General features: G+C 41.7%; 4 protein-coding genes across 4 annotated transcripts; 2 read left to right on the top strand and 2 right to left on the bottom strand.

Moving 5' to 3' along the window:
• LOC8076873 (chitinase 2) lies at nucleotides 481-1833 on the top strand. The gene is made up of 2 exons (XM_002441017.2): nucleotides 481-1117; nucleotides 1216-1833. Exons 1-2 carry the CDS (start codon nucleotides 507-509, stop codon nucleotides 1619-1621), a joined length of 1017 nt encoding a protein of 338 aa, XP_002441062.2. The 5' UTR covers nucleotides 481-506; the 3' UTR covers nucleotides 1622-1833.
• Nucleotides 2831-6837, bottom strand: LOC8085100 (endo-1,3;1,4-beta-D-glucanase). Its single transcript, XM_002439718.2, has 7 exons — nucleotides 6582-6837; nucleotides 6452-6473; nucleotides 6007-6127; nucleotides 3949-4039; nucleotides 3764-3853; nucleotides 3558-3658; nucleotides 2831-3173 (listed from the first exon to the last, which is right to left on the bottom strand). Exons 1-7 carry the CDS (start codon nucleotides 6733-6735, stop codon nucleotides 3033-3035), a joined length of 720 nt encoding a protein of 239 aa, XP_002439763.1. The 5' UTR covers nucleotides 6736-6837; the 3' UTR covers nucleotides 2831-3032.
• On the top strand, nucleotides 8518-11689 carry LOC8076872 (endo-1,3;1,4-beta-D-glucanase). The gene is made up of 7 exons (XM_002441016.2): nucleotides 8518-8864; nucleotides 8957-8978; nucleotides 9403-9526; nucleotides 10224-10314; nucleotides 10450-10539; nucleotides 10638-10738; nucleotides 11303-11689. Exons 1-7 carry the CDS (start codon nucleotides 8714-8716, stop codon nucleotides 11441-11443), a joined length of 720 nt encoding a protein of 239 aa, XP_002441061.1. The 5' UTR covers nucleotides 8518-8713; the 3' UTR covers nucleotides 11444-11689.
• Nucleotides 13534-17314, bottom strand: LOC8076871 (endo-1,3;1,4-beta-D-glucanase). Its single transcript, XM_002439717.2, has 7 exons — nucleotides 16728-17314; nucleotides 16604-16625; nucleotides 15785-15908; nucleotides 14562-14652; nucleotides 14373-14462; nucleotides 14175-14275; nucleotides 13534-13952 (listed from the first exon to the last, which is right to left on the bottom strand). Exons 1-7 carry the CDS (start codon nucleotides 16876-16878, stop codon nucleotides 13812-13814), a joined length of 720 nt encoding a protein of 239 aa, XP_002439762.1. The 5' UTR covers nucleotides 16879-17314; the 3' UTR covers nucleotides 13534-13811.

The following is a 17429-nucleotide window of genomic DNA, read 5'->3' as shown; positions in this document are numbered from 1 at the left end:
ATACGAGTACATTGATCCATGATCCCTCCAAACCCAACATGTGGTCTTGTTTAGTTCCAAAAAATTTTAGAAAATCGATACTGTAGAACTTTCATTTGTATTTGATAAAAATTGTCCAATCATAGACTAACTAGACTCAAAAGATTCATCTCGTCAATTCCGACCAAACTATGTAATTAATTTTTATTTTTGTCTATATTTAATACTTCATACATGCGTCTAAAGATTCGATGGGATGAAGAATCAGAAAAAAATTTGCAAATTTTTTTGGAAACTAAACAAGTCCATGGTGCCCAGGCCCAGCGAAAGAGCCCGAGATGTTCCACGTTCAACGAACGTGGCAAAGTATCCACGTGCTCCTCTCATCTCAACCTCTCAAGGACATGGAGTGGACAGGAGGACAGTGCAACGAAGCAACGTGCGGCGACTTTGCTCCAGCGACGACAGAATCCATGTGTATAAAATGCCGGCAGTCCGCGCCTTACCCGGCAGCAAAGACCCAAAGTATGTCGACGTCAGGAGGAGCCCCGACCCCGAGCCGGCAGGCGACGACAGCGGCGGCAGTCCTGTGGCTGTGCGTCCTGGCCGCGGCGGTCGCGCTCGCGAGCGGCCAGCCGCAGTGCGGGTCGCAGGCCGGCGGCGCGACGTGCCGTGACTGCCTCTGCTGCAGCCAATTTGGCTTCTGCGGCGACACCTCCGCCTACTGCGGCGCCGGGTGCCAGAGCCAGTGCACCGGCTGCGGCCCGCCGGGCCCCGGCGTGGCGTCCGTGGTGCCGAGGGACCTCTTCGAGCGGCTCCTCCTCCACCGCAACGACGCGGCGTGCCCCGCTCGCGGGTTCTACACCTACGACGCGTTCCTCGCCGCCGCCGCCGCGTTCCCGGCCTTCGGCACGACGGGCGGCGACGAGCAGCGGAAGCGGGAGGTCGCCGCGTTCCTGGGCCAGACCTCCCACGAGACCACGGGCGGGTGGCCGACCGCCCCCGACGGGCCCTTCTCCTGGGGCTACTGCTTCAAGCAGGAGCGCAGTCCGCCGTCCGACTACTGCCAGCCCCGGCCGGAGTGGCCCTGCGCGCCCGGCAAGAAGTACTTCGGCCGCGGCCCCATCCAGATCTCCTTGTAAGCAACCAAACATGCACGCATTTCACTCGTCATCTTTGCATCATTGCATCCATTTCTGTCGCTTGATGTCGAGCTCATGCATGCCATGGCATCAGCAACTACAACTACGGCCCGGCGGGGAGAGCCATCGGCGTGGACCTGCTGAACAACCCGGACCTGGTGGCGACCGACCCCGTGGTATCCTTCAAGACGGCGCTGTGGTTCTGGATGACGGCGAGGGACAACAAGCCGTCGTGCCACGCGGTGATCACGGGGCAGTGGACGCCGACGGCGGCGGACAGGGCGGCCGGCCGGGGCGCGCCGGGGTACGGCGTGATCACCAACATCATCAACGGCGGGATCGAGTGCGGGCACGGGGCCGACCCCCGGGTGACGGACCGGATCGGGTTCTACAAGCGCTACTGCGATGTCTTCCGCATCGGCTACGGGAGCAACCTCGACTGCGACGGCCAGAGGCCGTTCAATAGCGCGGTGGCCGTTGAGCAGCTGGCGGCGCAGTGAAAACGTTGTTATAGAGAGTGGTGCCAGTGTGATCACCAGTAATCGACGAGCTTGCTACGTTATGGGTGGTGTGAGCGTCATTTTTCACCAATCGGCAAAACCACGGATGCCTGAATAAAAGTTTATGTAAAAACTGGTGCATGCCTCTCACCCACTCTTCAGCCTTGTTTAGATGCACCCAAAATTCTAAAAATTTACAAGATTTTCCATCACATTAAATCTTTAAACACATACACAGTTTGCCTATAATTTGTTTTAAGCATAATTGGTTTATGACTTTATGGTTAGACAATAATTATCAAATACAAACAAAATATTATAGTGTCGGCACAAGCACTACCTGTGTGCAGGGGCGGAGGCTCATGGAGGCAAAACTGGACTTTCGCCCCCCCCCCCCCCCCCCCCACCCCTCCTCTGTGCTTTGGTGCCTAGTAATCCTAGCTTTGGTAGATTGTAATGTCTTGAGTACTTACATACTGTAGCAACTATAGCTAGGAGCAGCAATGGTTTTGTCGATTTGTCCCTCCTTAATCTTGGTTCACCCTCTGCCACTGCCTGTGTGGGGAATGCGAAGATAATAAAACCAAGAGAAATTGAATTTTATCTTGATCCCAATATCAGATCAGTTTGAGCAGTCATCTTACATTTAGTTAGTAACTGTACGTGATCATACACTTAATCAGTAACTGTAGTTGTTACCCGTTAACTTCAAAAAATTTTGGTATCAAACAAGGCCTTCGTGAAAATGTTTCAGAGAAGTTGGCAAATAGCAGTCTCGTCATGCATCGGTTTCTTTGATCCATCAGATAGCTGAACCACACATTTTCGTTGGATATTATTCATGTGGACCCTTCTTTTTTTAATCATGTGGACCTACTCAACGAGTACAGATGTGAATGAACTACTAAAAGAATGCTCGTAGGAAAAAAAAAACAAATAACCTACACTTCAGTCTTCAGGGCTGCTAAGGATGCCAACTGATATGCATGTGGCTTTATTATTCTAGTGAGCAATCGGCGGCTAAACTTGCACGGAACACAGAAAAAAATCTAAGCAAACACTACCGCCCTCACGAACTTCATCACCGCTGGTTCAAAACGCCTCTTGACCGCCGGTTTTCGTTGTTCGCTAGTGAGAGTAGACAGTGATAATATTTCATATCTCCGCTGGTTCGAACCACTTCATCACCGCGCGCTGACATGTCATCACTTCAATAACAAAAATTACTATAAAAGTGGCATTATAAGAGGCCATATTCCTTACATAGTATAAATACCACAATCAAGTGGACTGCTAAAATACATAGCACGCATACGCAAGCAGAAGTTCAACTGTATAAAATAGAAATACATTATGGTTGCATAATGTTCATATCAGGAGCTTATTACATGGAGAACTGCCGCTACAGGTTTCAGTCCAGGTACTTATTGAACCAGTGGCTCATGTCTTGCAGAGCTTCCTTCGCACTTGCGACAGCGGATGCATCATCGTCGCTGTATCTCACAGCCCATCCATGCGCCACGCCAGGGAAAATTTTGACAAAGTGATCGATCTGCGGTGCAAAAAGAAATATTGGATGGAGAACTGATGAGGGCTTTTTTTTTTTTTTTGAGTTATAATGATAGAGGTCGAAAAGGTAAATACGATCACCTTGGTGGGGTTCAAAGTTCAAACAATCAGAAGTAACTACTCTATTACTAACACGTAATGCACGGCTGTGCTTTCTAAACAATGGATGAAGAAACAATAAAATACCTACTTAAGACAGACTGATTCTCTATTGGTAGTAAAAAAAAACATCAGAGCCAATTATTTCGGTACGCACAGAGTTTTGCATGCCAGTTTAATTCAGTGGAATCTGCACAATCTCATATACATGTAAAAATTCTAGCCCAAAGTAGATCAAGGTTTGAAAGATATTACTAGTACAACTTACCTCAGAGTTAGCTGAAAGAATTTGCCCGAACTGCTTTAACAATTCAGGCGGGGATGACCTATCGATTTCAGCTCCAAGTATGGAAATGGGACATTTGACCTCTGAGTATTAGATTAGATGATAGCATATCAATGCGTAATTCAAGCACTTGCAGTATTAGAACAACTTAACGGTGTCAGGGAAGAAACTCTTGCAAAATAATTGACCTTTGATATCATCGTCAGTTAGTAAAGAAGGGTGCAACAATACAGCAGCCTGGATCTCGTGAACTTTCGCCAGTTCCACAACCACCTTTGCTGAAAGAGAGATAAATAAACAAAATAATACTCACAAGGCATTTTTTTAGGTTGCAAAAAGCTCAAAATAAAATGTTGCGAAGAATCCTTCTTACCTCCCCAACAATAACCTGCAGCTCCAATTCTCGACACTCCCTTCTCCTTTATTGCAGCAATTACTGGTTTTGCCTCTTTAAATGCATTTTGCTGCTCATCACAAAAAATTGCTTTTGCTATCAAAAGAGACAATTTTGGGGCTAAGGATATATAAAATCACAGACTAAGGAAACAGTTGATCTAGAAAAGGAACTGTAGAAGTGCAGAAACAATTGTTGATTGTGAGGCCTTAATAATCATTGTCTCAACACTCGGATATGAAGCTATAAAGTTAAGTACATCCTTGGAGAGAGCATTAAAGTCATGGTGAGTGCTACCACCAGATAGAAAGATTTGCTTGTAACAAAATACCGTTCGCCAAAGGAACTATAGATGTCGTACGACATACTAAGCCATTATAGCCTATTTAATAAAATTCCAGTTTGCAACCCTCAATTATGAGCTAGGTCTATATTTAACCCTTCAACTACAAAATCATTCACTTTTCAACTCTCAACTATCAGAACAGTTTAATTTACAACCTTGCCTCAATTTAGAATGATTTTTGTGAGGTGGCATTGATGTGACAACATAATTAAAGGCCATATGTAGTATTTGAATTTTAAAACTTGAAAGCTATATAAATACTCCATCTAAAAAACAATGATATTCTAGTTTTGCTCTATGTCAAACTATCTTAGGTTTGATCAAATTTATACAAAAGAATCAAATATTTATAATACTAAATAAGTGTGATTAGATTCATCATGAAATATAGTTTCATGATGTACCTATTTGGTGTCATAAATGTTAATAATCTTCTCTACAAGCTTGGTCAAACTTGATAGTTTGACTTTTAAAATAAAGTTAAAGCATGTTTTTTTGAAGTAGATAGTAGTTTTACAAATAAAGTATATTAGGACCACCAAAATAGGCACTAAAGTACGTGTTTCAAACTAAATTAAAATGTTTTCATTATCTTGATCAAACTAAACTAAACTTTTCTATGTGCAATAGAACTCTACTAAAAGGATTAAAATCATTTACAAATTATTGAATTTTAAAAGCCATGCTTAAATTAGGAAAAATAACCCATCTACTCATGTTCTTCCACTAGCTAGATACCTTATTCAATACACTCTAATTATTGAATTTTAAAAACCATGCTCAAAATAGGCACTAAAGTACGTACATCTAATCAAAATTACTGATCTTTGTACACTCTTTCTACTTGTTTATTTTCCAACTCATTATAGATAGATACCTTGTAATCTCTATCCAATTATGATGAACTTATCAGTTACTCTATATATCAGCGTTATTATTATGTCTTAGATATATATATAGTAATTAATGCATGGAATGTATTGAGCTAAGGCCAGTCTCAATGCATAGTTTCATGACACGGTTACCAAGACTATAAACTAGGTAACCGAGCCATATGAGTTTCATAGAGATGAAACTCCTCTCTCATCTGATGAAACTCCTTCATTTAATGACCTTGCCAAGTCAGCAATTTTGCTTATGTGGCACCCTATTTAATATGCATGACACTCTCATGAAACATACATTGAGACTGGCCTAAATGGACAACTAAGCGGAATAGATGAACAATTCAATAAACATGCCCTACCACCATAGGGCCATGCGGGTGAACAGTGACATCATGTCAATGACATGTCTCCCAAAACTACCTCAAATTTCAGCTAAGGTTGAAAAGTGAGATTTTGATATTGAAGGGTTCAAAAAAAGTGAACATTTTGTGGGTGAAGGTTAAAGAGTGTTCTCAGCCCATAGTTGAGGGATGTAAATAGAATTTTATTTATTTATAAAATGATCATTCAAGTTGAAACATTTCTTTAGACACAGACCTTGGGAGTAGGGATGAAAACAGGAGCAATATTTCCCAAGATCAGTCCATTAAGAGGTTCAAATATGAATACGCATACATACATGAATCTGGGAATTTTATATTCTGACTGTATCTGAATCTGAATCTAAATCCGAACACATACTATCAATGCTGTAATACTGTAATTAAAAAAAAGTATTAGAATAAGGTTGAAGAGAAGACAAACCGGATTATGAGCCTGTATCCACATTCCAGGATTGCTGCTGCTGAGGTCATATGGATCCCCATGCAGGAAATCGGGCACCACAACAAAGTAACCGGACGAAGCAACTTGGTCGGCTATCTTCCTTCGCCAGATAAAAGTGTAACATCAGTTACTAGTAATTCATAACTAAAGCTAATGCAATTCAAACTCTAAACAACCCATTGGACAAATTTTAAACCCCACAGGGCCAGAGGCTCAGCAAAGAGATTAACTCTATGGTTTATAGCAACTACCCAGCTCAGACTAGAAGGTCAGCAGAGTGAGACTAGCAGAGCAGGTGCCCATTTTCTTTATGTGCTTTACTGATTTTTTTTTCCCCACCACTGCCAACAACTGATCCAAAAATTAAGATTTAACGAAAGAAAAGTAAAGGTAAATAGATCATCCATATTCATAGCGTACGTACCTCAGGTTTGGCGCTTCAAAACCTACAAAGAAAAACGGATTTTCAATGCCAGCAAATTAAACAAAAACACAAGAACTTTGAGGAAAGCTTGACTCGGGGGGCTCGAGGCAGCACGCGCGAGAGAGAGTACCGAAGGCGTCGGAGATGAGGACGACGGCCGCCTTGGACCCGGCGGAGCCGGTGATGTATGCCTTCTGCCCGCCGAAGTCGTCAACGACCTCGCCTCCTCCGCTGGCCGGCTCCAGCGCCGGCGGGTTCTCAAAGCAGTGCGAGCTTGTTGCCATGCTCTCACACAGTCACACAGTTCTTTGTTTAGTTTTGTTTGTGGATGGATGCTGTCTCGGCCTCTCGGGACGATGGGATATACATACAGTAGTTTATTGATATATATATGTATAGATAGATTTGAACCGCGAAGAGCTTTCGTTTGGAGAAAGTTAAAAGCTGACCGGCGGCGCGCGCAGACGAGATTCCGTGGTAGAAAATACTGAGTGCTGTGATCTCACTGCTGACGCAAGGTGCACTCTTGAGATAATGCGGGGTTTGAGTCTAGGGCCATGTTTAGTTCACCCTGAAAACCAAAAAGTTTTCAAAATTTTCCGTCACATCGAATCTTGTAGCACATGTATGAAACATTAAATATAGACGAAAACAAAAACTAACTATACAGTTTAGCTGTAAATCACGAGACGAATCTTTTGATCCTAGTTAATCTATGATTAGATAATATTTGTCACAAACAAACGAAAGTGCTACAGTACCGAAAATTTTTCACTTTTCGGAACTAAACAAGACCTAGGTTAATAATAATCATTCCGTTATAAATTATTTTAATGTTTCAAGGCACTTCAGTCAGTCACCGTTTCTTATCAATAGCTAAGGACTGATGTCAATATAATTTCTTCACAACTTAAAATATGCTATAAACTTGTCGTATTTTTGGGCCAAGTAATGACATATGAACAGTGGCATATATATATATATATATATATATATATATATATATATATAGAGAGAGAGAGAGAGAGAGAGAGAGAGACCAAAAAGACCCTTACTCAGGTCCATTGTTGAACTCTACTAACCAATTGTCGAGGCAGATGTATGGCGTTTGGAGTTGTCATTTGTGCACCCGTCCTTACTAGAAGGTAGTATCATCGCAAAAAAAAATTACGAGAAGGAGTAATATCTCCTTTCTCTTACTCGCTGACGTATTGTCATCATCTCTGTATCTCTTTGTGGTCTTTCCTATCTCGAACATCTTGTCCGTACCTTCTATGCACCCACACTGTCGGCCTGGCCCTAGCGGTGTGTCCAATTATAGCTCGCACGGTCACCCTGACTCTAGCCGCGTGCCCAATAATTAGATATAGAGTAGGGGTGGGCATTTAGGTATCTCGAAAATTTCGGAATAGATAATTTATGTATTACAAATTGCTACATGATTTTGGCCTAAAAATGTTTTACTCGAAGTTTTGGGTACTCGATAATTAGGATTCGAGTTTTACTTGATATACCCAACAAAATCAATAATTTAACTAGGAATCCAGTAACATTTTAAAGCAGTAAACAACAGTCCTTCAAATCATTTCATGTCTTCGTATCAATAATCAATAAGAAAACAATTATCAAGCTAGTACAGATCTATATTGAGCCTCCAAATGATAGATTTAAACTATATTGAATCACTGCATCCCTTAATATTAAGAAATAGAAGAGCAAAGATTTAAGATATTTTATGTAATTCAGGTTGTTCGGGCATAGGGGAAATTCACCCTAACTACCTGAATTAAATTTGGTTTTTATTACTATCTGAAACTATGATATAGTATTTCGGCTTCGGGTATTTCGGGTCCGAGTTCATATACTTCAGATTTGAGGGATATCGGATATTTTGCCTACGTATGGAGCGTCATATTTTGAGGAAAAGAACACAATCATTCTGACGAGATATCTTGCAAGTCTCTAGTATTATTCTACGCTGCTATCCCCTCTTCACCACAGCAACCAGACATGCACGAACGACCAAACCCGGTAGTCAGGCACTATCTTGAATTGCATCAGCAGTGAGATCACACTCAGCACCCTCACCACTTATCTTTTTTTTCTACAAAAATTCAGAGTCCAAGGGCGACTTGGCGTGAACATTCGCCTGCTCTCGCCGGCCGTCCGCTTCACTTGATGCCAGTCCTTGTCACTTGTCAGACTCCAGTCCAACTCCAACGGCAGCACTCTGCAATTAGGAAAAACTAAAGAACTGTTAGGATGGCGAGCTCGCACTGCTGGGAGAGCCCGCCGGCGCTGAACCCGGCCGGCGGAGTGGGTGAGGTCGTCGACGACTTCGGCGGACTCAAGGCCTACGTCGCCGGCTTGGCGGAGGCCAAAGCCGCCGTCATCCTCGTCTCCGACATCTTCGGTAATTGCCTGAGTTAAATTGCAAGGATCAAAGTCTTGTACTTTCCAAGATTCGCCTACAAGAATCACCCGAACTAATCCCCTTTATTACAGGGTTTGAGGCGCCAAAGCTGAGGTACCCTTCCTTTTTCCCCCCCTTGGATTTGTTACTTGCAGCACCATCGCCATGTAGTTGTTTTATTGAATTTAAAGCTCTTGCCCGTTCTCTGAAAGTGTGTATGGTCCCATCTCATCATATGCTAGTTTACACCTGATCTTGTATATGTTGTAGAAAATTCCTGCTAGAGACCTATTTTGCCTTCGCTAATCCCTAATTCTAGCCTTATAGGGACTGTTGTCAACAGAGAGAAAAAAATGTTTGTTAAGCGCATAAAAAAAAACAGTCAGACTTGGGTGTTTGCTGTAGCCAGTCTGGTGCAAATTGCTTCATCGCTTAGTGTTAGAATTCGGCCAAGGGTTCTTTGAATTGCAAGTAGTTGCTACAGCTTTCTAAACGTTTTTTTTTTTTGACACTGATGGTAAAAGTTTTTCTCATGAAGGAAGATAGCAGATAATGTTGCTTTGTCAGGTTACTTGGTTGTAGTGCCAGATTTCCTGCATGGGGATCCATTCGACCCCAGCAATCCCAATAATCGTGCAATGTGGTTGCAGGCACATTCTCCGGTATGTTGTATTCTGGATTTTTTCATCGACCTTTTGTTTATCACAGACCCAGGGCAGCTTGTTTCAGTGATCTTTTTTGGGTGGGTGAGTGGGAGAGAGGGGGAGGGGGGGTCTTGTCTAGCTAACTTCCATGACATTTGTAGGCTGAAAATTTCAGAAAGGCTACAAAAAATCACAACAAAAAAACTTCTGATATGGGCATCAAGAATGCTGTCAACTTGAATGACCATTTTGCACATACCTGCATAAAATGATTGAACAACTCTTCTTTTTTTATTGGCTACTAGCATGTAAGGGTTATTTTGAAGCAAAGTAATGCTTCTTGATGTTGGAGTCGTGTTAGGGGTTAGAGTAACTCCAACAACTTGGCTATTCTTGTTGTGGAGGCTATTTTACAACTTGTATAGCAGAAAAATAGGCTCCAACAGATGTGGTATTTGGTTTTGTAAAATAGAAAGTTGGCTATCTCTTGATTTTCGGTGGCCATATATAGCCAACCACTGGCACTAGCTATCTAATTTTGTAAGATAGCAAGGTTGTTGTGGACCTCTGTTTTTTAAGAAGTTATCTATTTTACAAAATGGTTAAATAATGAAATTTTAGCCAAACTCTTGGAGTTGCTCTTATGAGCACTTGCCTACTTGTTCCCTTTTGTCTCTCATTTTATACTGAGCACTGAGATTGATTCTTGTAACAGAAAAAGGCATTTGAAGAGGCAAAACCAGTAATTGCTGCTCTAAAGGAGAAGGGAGTGGCAATCATTGGGGCTGCAGGTTATTGCTGGGGAGGTAAATACAAATATTTGAATTGTTTTATTTGTTAGTAATACTTGAACATTTCTTTGTTGCAAATTAACTCAGTGCTAGTCCCTTCCTCTCTTTCTCCACACTAAGCCTTAGACACTTGATTGCACTACTTTTCAGCAAAGGTCGTTGTCGAGCTGGCAAAAGTTCACGAGATCCAGGCAGCTGTATTGTTACACCCGTCTTTACTTACTGTTGATGACATTAAAGGTCAAATATATTGTGATAGTTTTTCCCCTAACACGCTAAAACTGTTCTAACGCAAGAGCTGAAAATGCTTACTCTTTGATGTGCTATCTAATATTCAGAGATCAAATGCCCCATTTCTATACTTGGAGCTGAAATTGACAAAGCATCACCCCCAGAATTGTTGGAGGAGTTTGAGCAGATCCTGTCAGCAAACTCTGGGGTAAGTTCTGACATCGTTGAAACCTTGATTTTTAAGTTCGGACATTTACATGCATACCAGAGTATTCAGACTCCACTGTTAGATAAATTGCTCTATATATTTAAAACTCCATGCTAAAACTGTTCTAATGCGTATGAGTGCGATTGTGCGAAAGTATTTGGGGTTGAGCATATAGTTTTTATTATTTATCTGCAATGGAGGGATGTGTTCTTAAGTAAATGTTTACTTCATTCAAATCGTTTAATCTTCAAAACTGTGCAGTAAGGTTTAATATACAATAGAGGGTTCTCAATTCGTGAGCCCCCTGAAAGTATATTGTTTTCTGTTTTTTTTATTTTTTTGATTAAGCCCTTTCTCTGGCACTGCAATTCCTTAAGTCTTACTGCTTGAGTAACCATGTTAGCAGTCCACTCCTTCGGTTTTTTTTTCCTTCTCTATCCAAATTTGCTTCAAATATAAATTTCAATGTTAGGCCAACACAACAATTTGGACAACAATCATTTTATTTCAGCGTAATACTATTCTGTGCCATCAGTTCTCAATTGTTTTCATTTTGCTCCACAGATAGAGCACTCCGTCAAAATTTTCCCTGGCGTAGCGCATGGATGGGCTGTGAGATACAGTGACGATGATGTGGCTGCTGTGAGTAGTGCTGCGGAAGCTCTGCATGACATGACCCACTGGTTTAATAAATACCTGAAGTGAAATCTGAAGTTGTATCTTGAAATTTAAAGACGTCTTGACAGATCATCGTGTGACTGTACCAATTGTGTTTGTGGCCATTTTGGAGTTTGGACTTCCGTTTTCAGTTTATTTTTTTCTCGAATACGCAGGAAGTCTGCGCATCATTTTTATTAAGAAGGAACGAAATTAAGTACAAAGACCGGCTGGCCAGGCTGGCTGCTCAAACTGGGCTATATGATTGAAACAAAAGTTTTTAGTTTTTTTTTTTTTGCTTGAATAGCATGTACTCTATACTATAGCAAACCCCATGGCTGTTGTTTGATGTTTTAGCCATTGACTGAACTAAAATTAGTTCACATTTCAGGCCTTGTTTAGTTCCCACCGATTTGTCAAAAAAAAAAAGTTTCCACCGAAATCTAAAAAGTTTTCAATATTCCCCATCACATCGAATCTTGCGGCACATGCATAAAACACTAAATATAGATAAAAACAAAAACTAATTACACAGTTTGTCTGTAAATCATGAGATGAACCTTTTGAGCCTAATTAGTCTATGATTGGATAATATTTGTCAAATAAAAACGAAAATGCTACAGTACCAAAATCCGAAATCTTTTCGGAACTAAACAAGCAGTCAGTCTGTTTGCATTGCTTATGACACAAACTTTAAATCACTTTTGAAACCTGTGAAACCTCTCTATGATAAATATGTACGATAAACCTCTTATGATTGGTATGAACACCAGAATTTTTTTTTGGGAAAACTCAGCAAGAAAATACTGAGTAAATTAATTAGAGAGCAAATAAATAATACCAAAAAAAGAACAATAGGAAAAGAGGACAGACATCAAAATAAATTAAAGTGTGCAATCTGGAAGTGAGAAGGTGAAAAAATAAATGTCGGTCATTTTTTGTGAGAAAAAGGATCAAAGAAATCAGTAGTTCCATAAATGGTTGTTCCATGAGAAAAGAATGATTCATACTTCCATTTTGTTTAAGACATATGTGATATTCTTTTGTCAAAAAGGAATTAGAGACTTTCTTAATTTTCTTCCTCACATTTTTCTTCCAGACATTAAAGCTTTCAGAGAAACAATCGGACACTGCAGATTTCAGACCACTCAGTTACAATTTTTATTTACGAAAAAAAAATACATTTTACAGTGAGACAATGAAACCACTATTAGATTGCCAGCTTGCTACTCCTAGTCCTACACCCTTCATCTGACATATTGTTGCCAATAAGTGGACTCCCATATCATGTAACCTATAGTACAACATATCATGTTTCTTTCAATCAGAACATCATTGACAATTTGACACGAGATCATTGACAGTTTGACATGATTCGTTGCAATTGCAGCTCAGTCTCATCCTCGGACGACTGCAAACATGTTGGTTATCATGCTCGTGAGATGAGTTGAAAAACCATTAGAAGCTGCGAACAAAGCTGGAGACAGGTCTGGTCCACATGACATGCATCTTGGAACCAGGCTTGATCTGCATAGCTCTCTTTCACCTTCATCTAACTTTTGCTTCACTGAACTACCCTTGACAAGGCCATTTGTAACCTCGAACAAAATAGGGGGCTGTTTAGTTCCCAAGAATTTCAAAAATTTTCAAGATTTCCCATCGCATCGAACCTTGCGACACATGTATGGAGCATCAAATATAGATACAAAAATAACTAATTGCATAGTTCGCTTGTAATTTGCGAGACGAATCCTTTAAGCCTAGTTAGTCCATGGTTGAACAACAATTACCAAATATAAACGAAAGTGCTATAGAAGGTCTCGACGACAAGTCAATGGTCCTGTAGCTAGAGCCCAAGAAATGCGGGCGGCAAGGCCTTGTTTAGATGCGAAAAGATTTTTGGATTTCACTACTGTAGAGGATCAAAAGATCTGTCTCGTGATTTACAGGTAAACTGTGCAATTAGTTTTTATTTTCATCTATATTTAATATTTCATGCATGTGTTGAAAGATTCGATGTGATGGAAAATCTTGAAAACTTTTTGGTTTTTGGGGTGAACTAAACAAGGCCATGGTGAAAGCCGCTTCAGAGCTATCAAATATTGAAATCCAAACAGGAGATGGACAGAATGGCATGCTAGACAAAAGAGATAAATGTCATAGCATAGAGACCCGCTTTAAATTTAGTGGCATAGAGAAAGAAACTATTTTTCTTAATAACAAACGGGGAAAAGCCTTAATCCTCTCTAAAATAGTTTACCTCGTTTTATTATGGATTTAGCACAACCAATCTACTAATACAACCCTAAGACCATGAGAACTCTGAATGGCCTGACCACGCAAGCCCTAACACAGCAGATTCGATCTCAGGACATTGGAATATGCATTATTACAAGGCAGGATGCAATTGCAGAGTTCATTTCAGGTTCTTATTGAACCAGTCGAGCATGTCCGCAAAGGCTTCCTCAGCACTCTTCACGGCAGCTGCGTCGTCGTGGCTGTATCTCACGCTCCATCCATGCGCCACACCAGGGAAGATCTTGACAAAGTGACCAACCTGTGGGCCAGGAGAAAAAACAGTTCAAGATCAGAAGATCTACAAAAACAGTTCAATGAAAATTGGCAAAGAAGCACCCAGCATAATTTGGAAGGAATTATCGATGGCAGTGCATATGCACGAATGATGCATTTGGCACTAGAGGAATACTATTTTGGCTGATTCTGCAACTCAAGCAAATGATCTAGCTTGAGGTTTAAGTTGTTGAAAATGAGAACTTACCCCTGAGTTCACAGAAAGGACCTGCTCGAATTGCTTGACTAACTCTGGTGGGGACATTTTGTCAATCTCAGCTCCGAGTATAGAAATTGGGCATTTGACCTCTGATGTTATATTGGAAGATAGTAGAGTTAACAAATGAATCATTTGTAATAGAACAATGTTTGTGCATCTCCAGAATTCACAAGAAAGAAGTTTGACCTTTGATATCGTCAATGGTAACAAAAGAAGGGTGCAACAGTACAGCAGCTTGGATCTCATGAGCTTTTGCCAACTCCACAACAACCTTTGCTGCGAATTTGAGAGGAAAGCAAATGCTCAGCGGACCAAAGCTTCAGATGATAAGATGACGGTTACAGAACCACAGGTACAATGAAAAATGTTGCTTACCACCCCAGCAATACCCTGCAGCTCCAACAGCAGACACTCCCTTCTCCTTTAGAGTCGCAATAACTGGTTTTGCCTCTTCAAACCCTTTTTCCTAGCAAATAAATACCTTTTTCTGTTGATGAAATTTGTTCGGCAAAAGAAAGGAAGGAAACAATATGTGACAATCAAGGTTCCAAAATACGCTAGGCGCTAGGAAGGCGCTAGGCCAATTCCTAGCACCTAGATGGATTAAAGTTAGATTAAACATGACTAAGCATTTGTGCTTTTTTATTTGTTTTATTTTTTTTCTGGCAACACATATGGCTCATATTAGATGCCCAACTCTGATCTCAGAAGAATTGATAACACATTCAGGCAATTTTGATTCCAATTCTTACAAACTTGCAAAGAAGTAGTGAAGGGACTTGCAATTTTGATCCCCACACGTCATATTTCCCTGGCTCTTCCAGTTCCAGGTGCTTTTTTCCTGTCCGCCAGCCTGGGCGGTCACACATAACCCACCAAGCCAGCCAGGCAGACGCTTTTTCGCATTTCTGCGCCACTTAGGCACTACCTCATGCCTGCATGCACCGCCTAGACGTGTCCAGAGTTTTATTGGATGCTCAGGCCCTAAATGAGACGCTAGGGGTCCATTTGAGGTTTAGTGGACAGTAAATGTAAGTGTAGTTAGGTTTTTTAGAACCATGGTGTCAATTCCAACCCAATCCATGCTTTTACAAGAAACGGGTTAAGAGAAAATAATAATGATACCAAAGTACAAAGGTGCTTAGAATAGCCTTTTTAACTATTGCAATATAACTTGTGTCGTATCATCATTCACACACACTAAATATAAGAAACTCAGATTTGGAACCAGAGATGTAAATCTCATGGCACCATAAAGAATGTACTGTCAGTAAACAGTATGTATGCAGGTAGGAAATTCTACTTTAGTTCAATTTAAATGAGAAAGATCGTACTCAACAATTTGAATGCCAATATAATGGATGCTGTTAGATCATGTTTAGCGTCATCTGGATATTGACAGTTAGGAGTTTAAAACATTCTTTAACCACCTAATAATCCAGACAGTTAGGAGTTTAAACATTCTTTAACCACCTAATAACTTCTTCATTATCTCCTTAGTTTTTATTTCTCATCTGATCTGAATCATTGTAAATAGAAACAAGGTACAGCCAAATATTTACAGGAATCGTTCAGGGAATGGGCAGGGCACAACGAACCGGAGTATGTGACTTTAGCCACTCAGGGATGGGCTTCCCATTCTCAGGTACATAAGGATCCCCATGAAAGAAATCTGGTACCACAACAAAGTACCCTGACGAAGCAACCTTGTCGGCTATCTTCCTACATGAGATAAGACAAGAAAATACAATCAAAATCTGTTTGCAGGTGGCACTCAGTGATTATGATAAAATTTGGTAGCATTTAAAAGAGGACACAACAGGAGGTCATCATTAAACTTTAGTATTGGACTTTGGGAATGATTCTAAAAATACAACACAGTAAGAACACACGTCATCTGGTTCCAAAGTTTCTGAATAACAATCCAATGATCCATTTGCAAAAACACACAGGAAGAGTGCACGTGTAATATATGAAGCAATAAGCTATTTAGCTATTTAATAGGCTACTTACTAATAGTGAACGGTGAATAGTTGCTGTAGCTGTACTGTTATCTGATTTACAGGATTTTTTTTCCATCTTGTCACAACAAACTCCCAGAACCAGCAGGAGATGGTGACTTAACACCCACTGGCATAGGCTCCGAGTTGGATACAGCAACGCAGCAACATGGTACAAGTTTCACCACTATTCAGTGTCAACTAGAAGTCGAGCAAAATAATCAACAGTTTTTACTACCAGCCTAGACTGTACTAGCAGCACATAATCAACTGTCATTGATATCACATATCCCCTAATAAAGATTCACCAAGATTCACAATCTTTGGATGCAAGGGCGTTTGCAAAAAATAAATAATAATATTGATAATAATAAAGAACACAGGGTCAGGGGGGAAGTCCGTCACAAGGAGTGATACCTCAGAATCGGCGCTTCGAATCCTGCAAGAGGAGAAAGGCTTTTAGTACTTGTAATAACGTGTGACTACCCGAAGCGAAAGATCTCGAGGGGAAGCAGATTCGAAGGAAAAACGAAGCAAGTACCGAAGACGTCGGCGACGAGGACGACGGCGGCCTTGGAGTCCTCGGGGCCGGCGACGTAGGCCTTGAGCCCGCCGAAGCTGTCGACGACCTTGCCCTCCCCGCAGGCCGGGTTCAGGGCCGGCGGGTTATCGCAGCACTGAGAGCTCGCCATTCGTCCCTCTCCCGGTCCCTTCCCTCTCTCCCTCGGTTCGTGGTGGTTGGTGAGCTGAGGGCTGAGGGCTAGATGCGAGCAGAAGAGGCGAGACGGATGCAGCGGAAGAAGGACGATACAAATGGGGAACGGCAGGTCGGCACCGGGAGACCAGACGATGCCGTTGTCGTTTTGGAACTTTCTACCGAGGTCCGAGGGATAGCGAGCGGCGATTCGTTATTCCGAGCTACGTGGAGCCGGGCGGGCGGACGGCCGAGGGGAGGGCCGACGGCGAACGGAGAAGGACGGCGGGGCGGCACACGACGTGGACTGGAGACGGTTGGACACGAGTAGCGGATCTGGGTCGCGGGCCAACATACAAGTAACAAGTGGCCGCCGCTCTGCCGGTGTGGCCAGTCACCCGACCTCAGGGGGTCAAGGATCCACGCAAAGAGTCGTCGTGATTGGGAACCGGCGACACCACGTCTGTTTATGGCATAGCACGTGACGTCACTGCTGATCCAACTAATCGGTTGATCTTAGCATCTCCCAGAGCTTTTCATATTTTTATT

Source organism: Sorghum bicolor, chromosome 9, assembly GCF_000003195.3.
Source record: "Sorghum bicolor cultivar BTx623 chromosome 9, Sorghum_bicolor_NCBIv3, whole genome shotgun sequence".
NCBI lineage: Eukaryota > Viridiplantae > Streptophyta > Magnoliopsida > Poales > Poaceae > Sorghum > Sorghum bicolor.
This window is presented reverse-complemented; position numbering and strand designations above follow the sequence as displayed.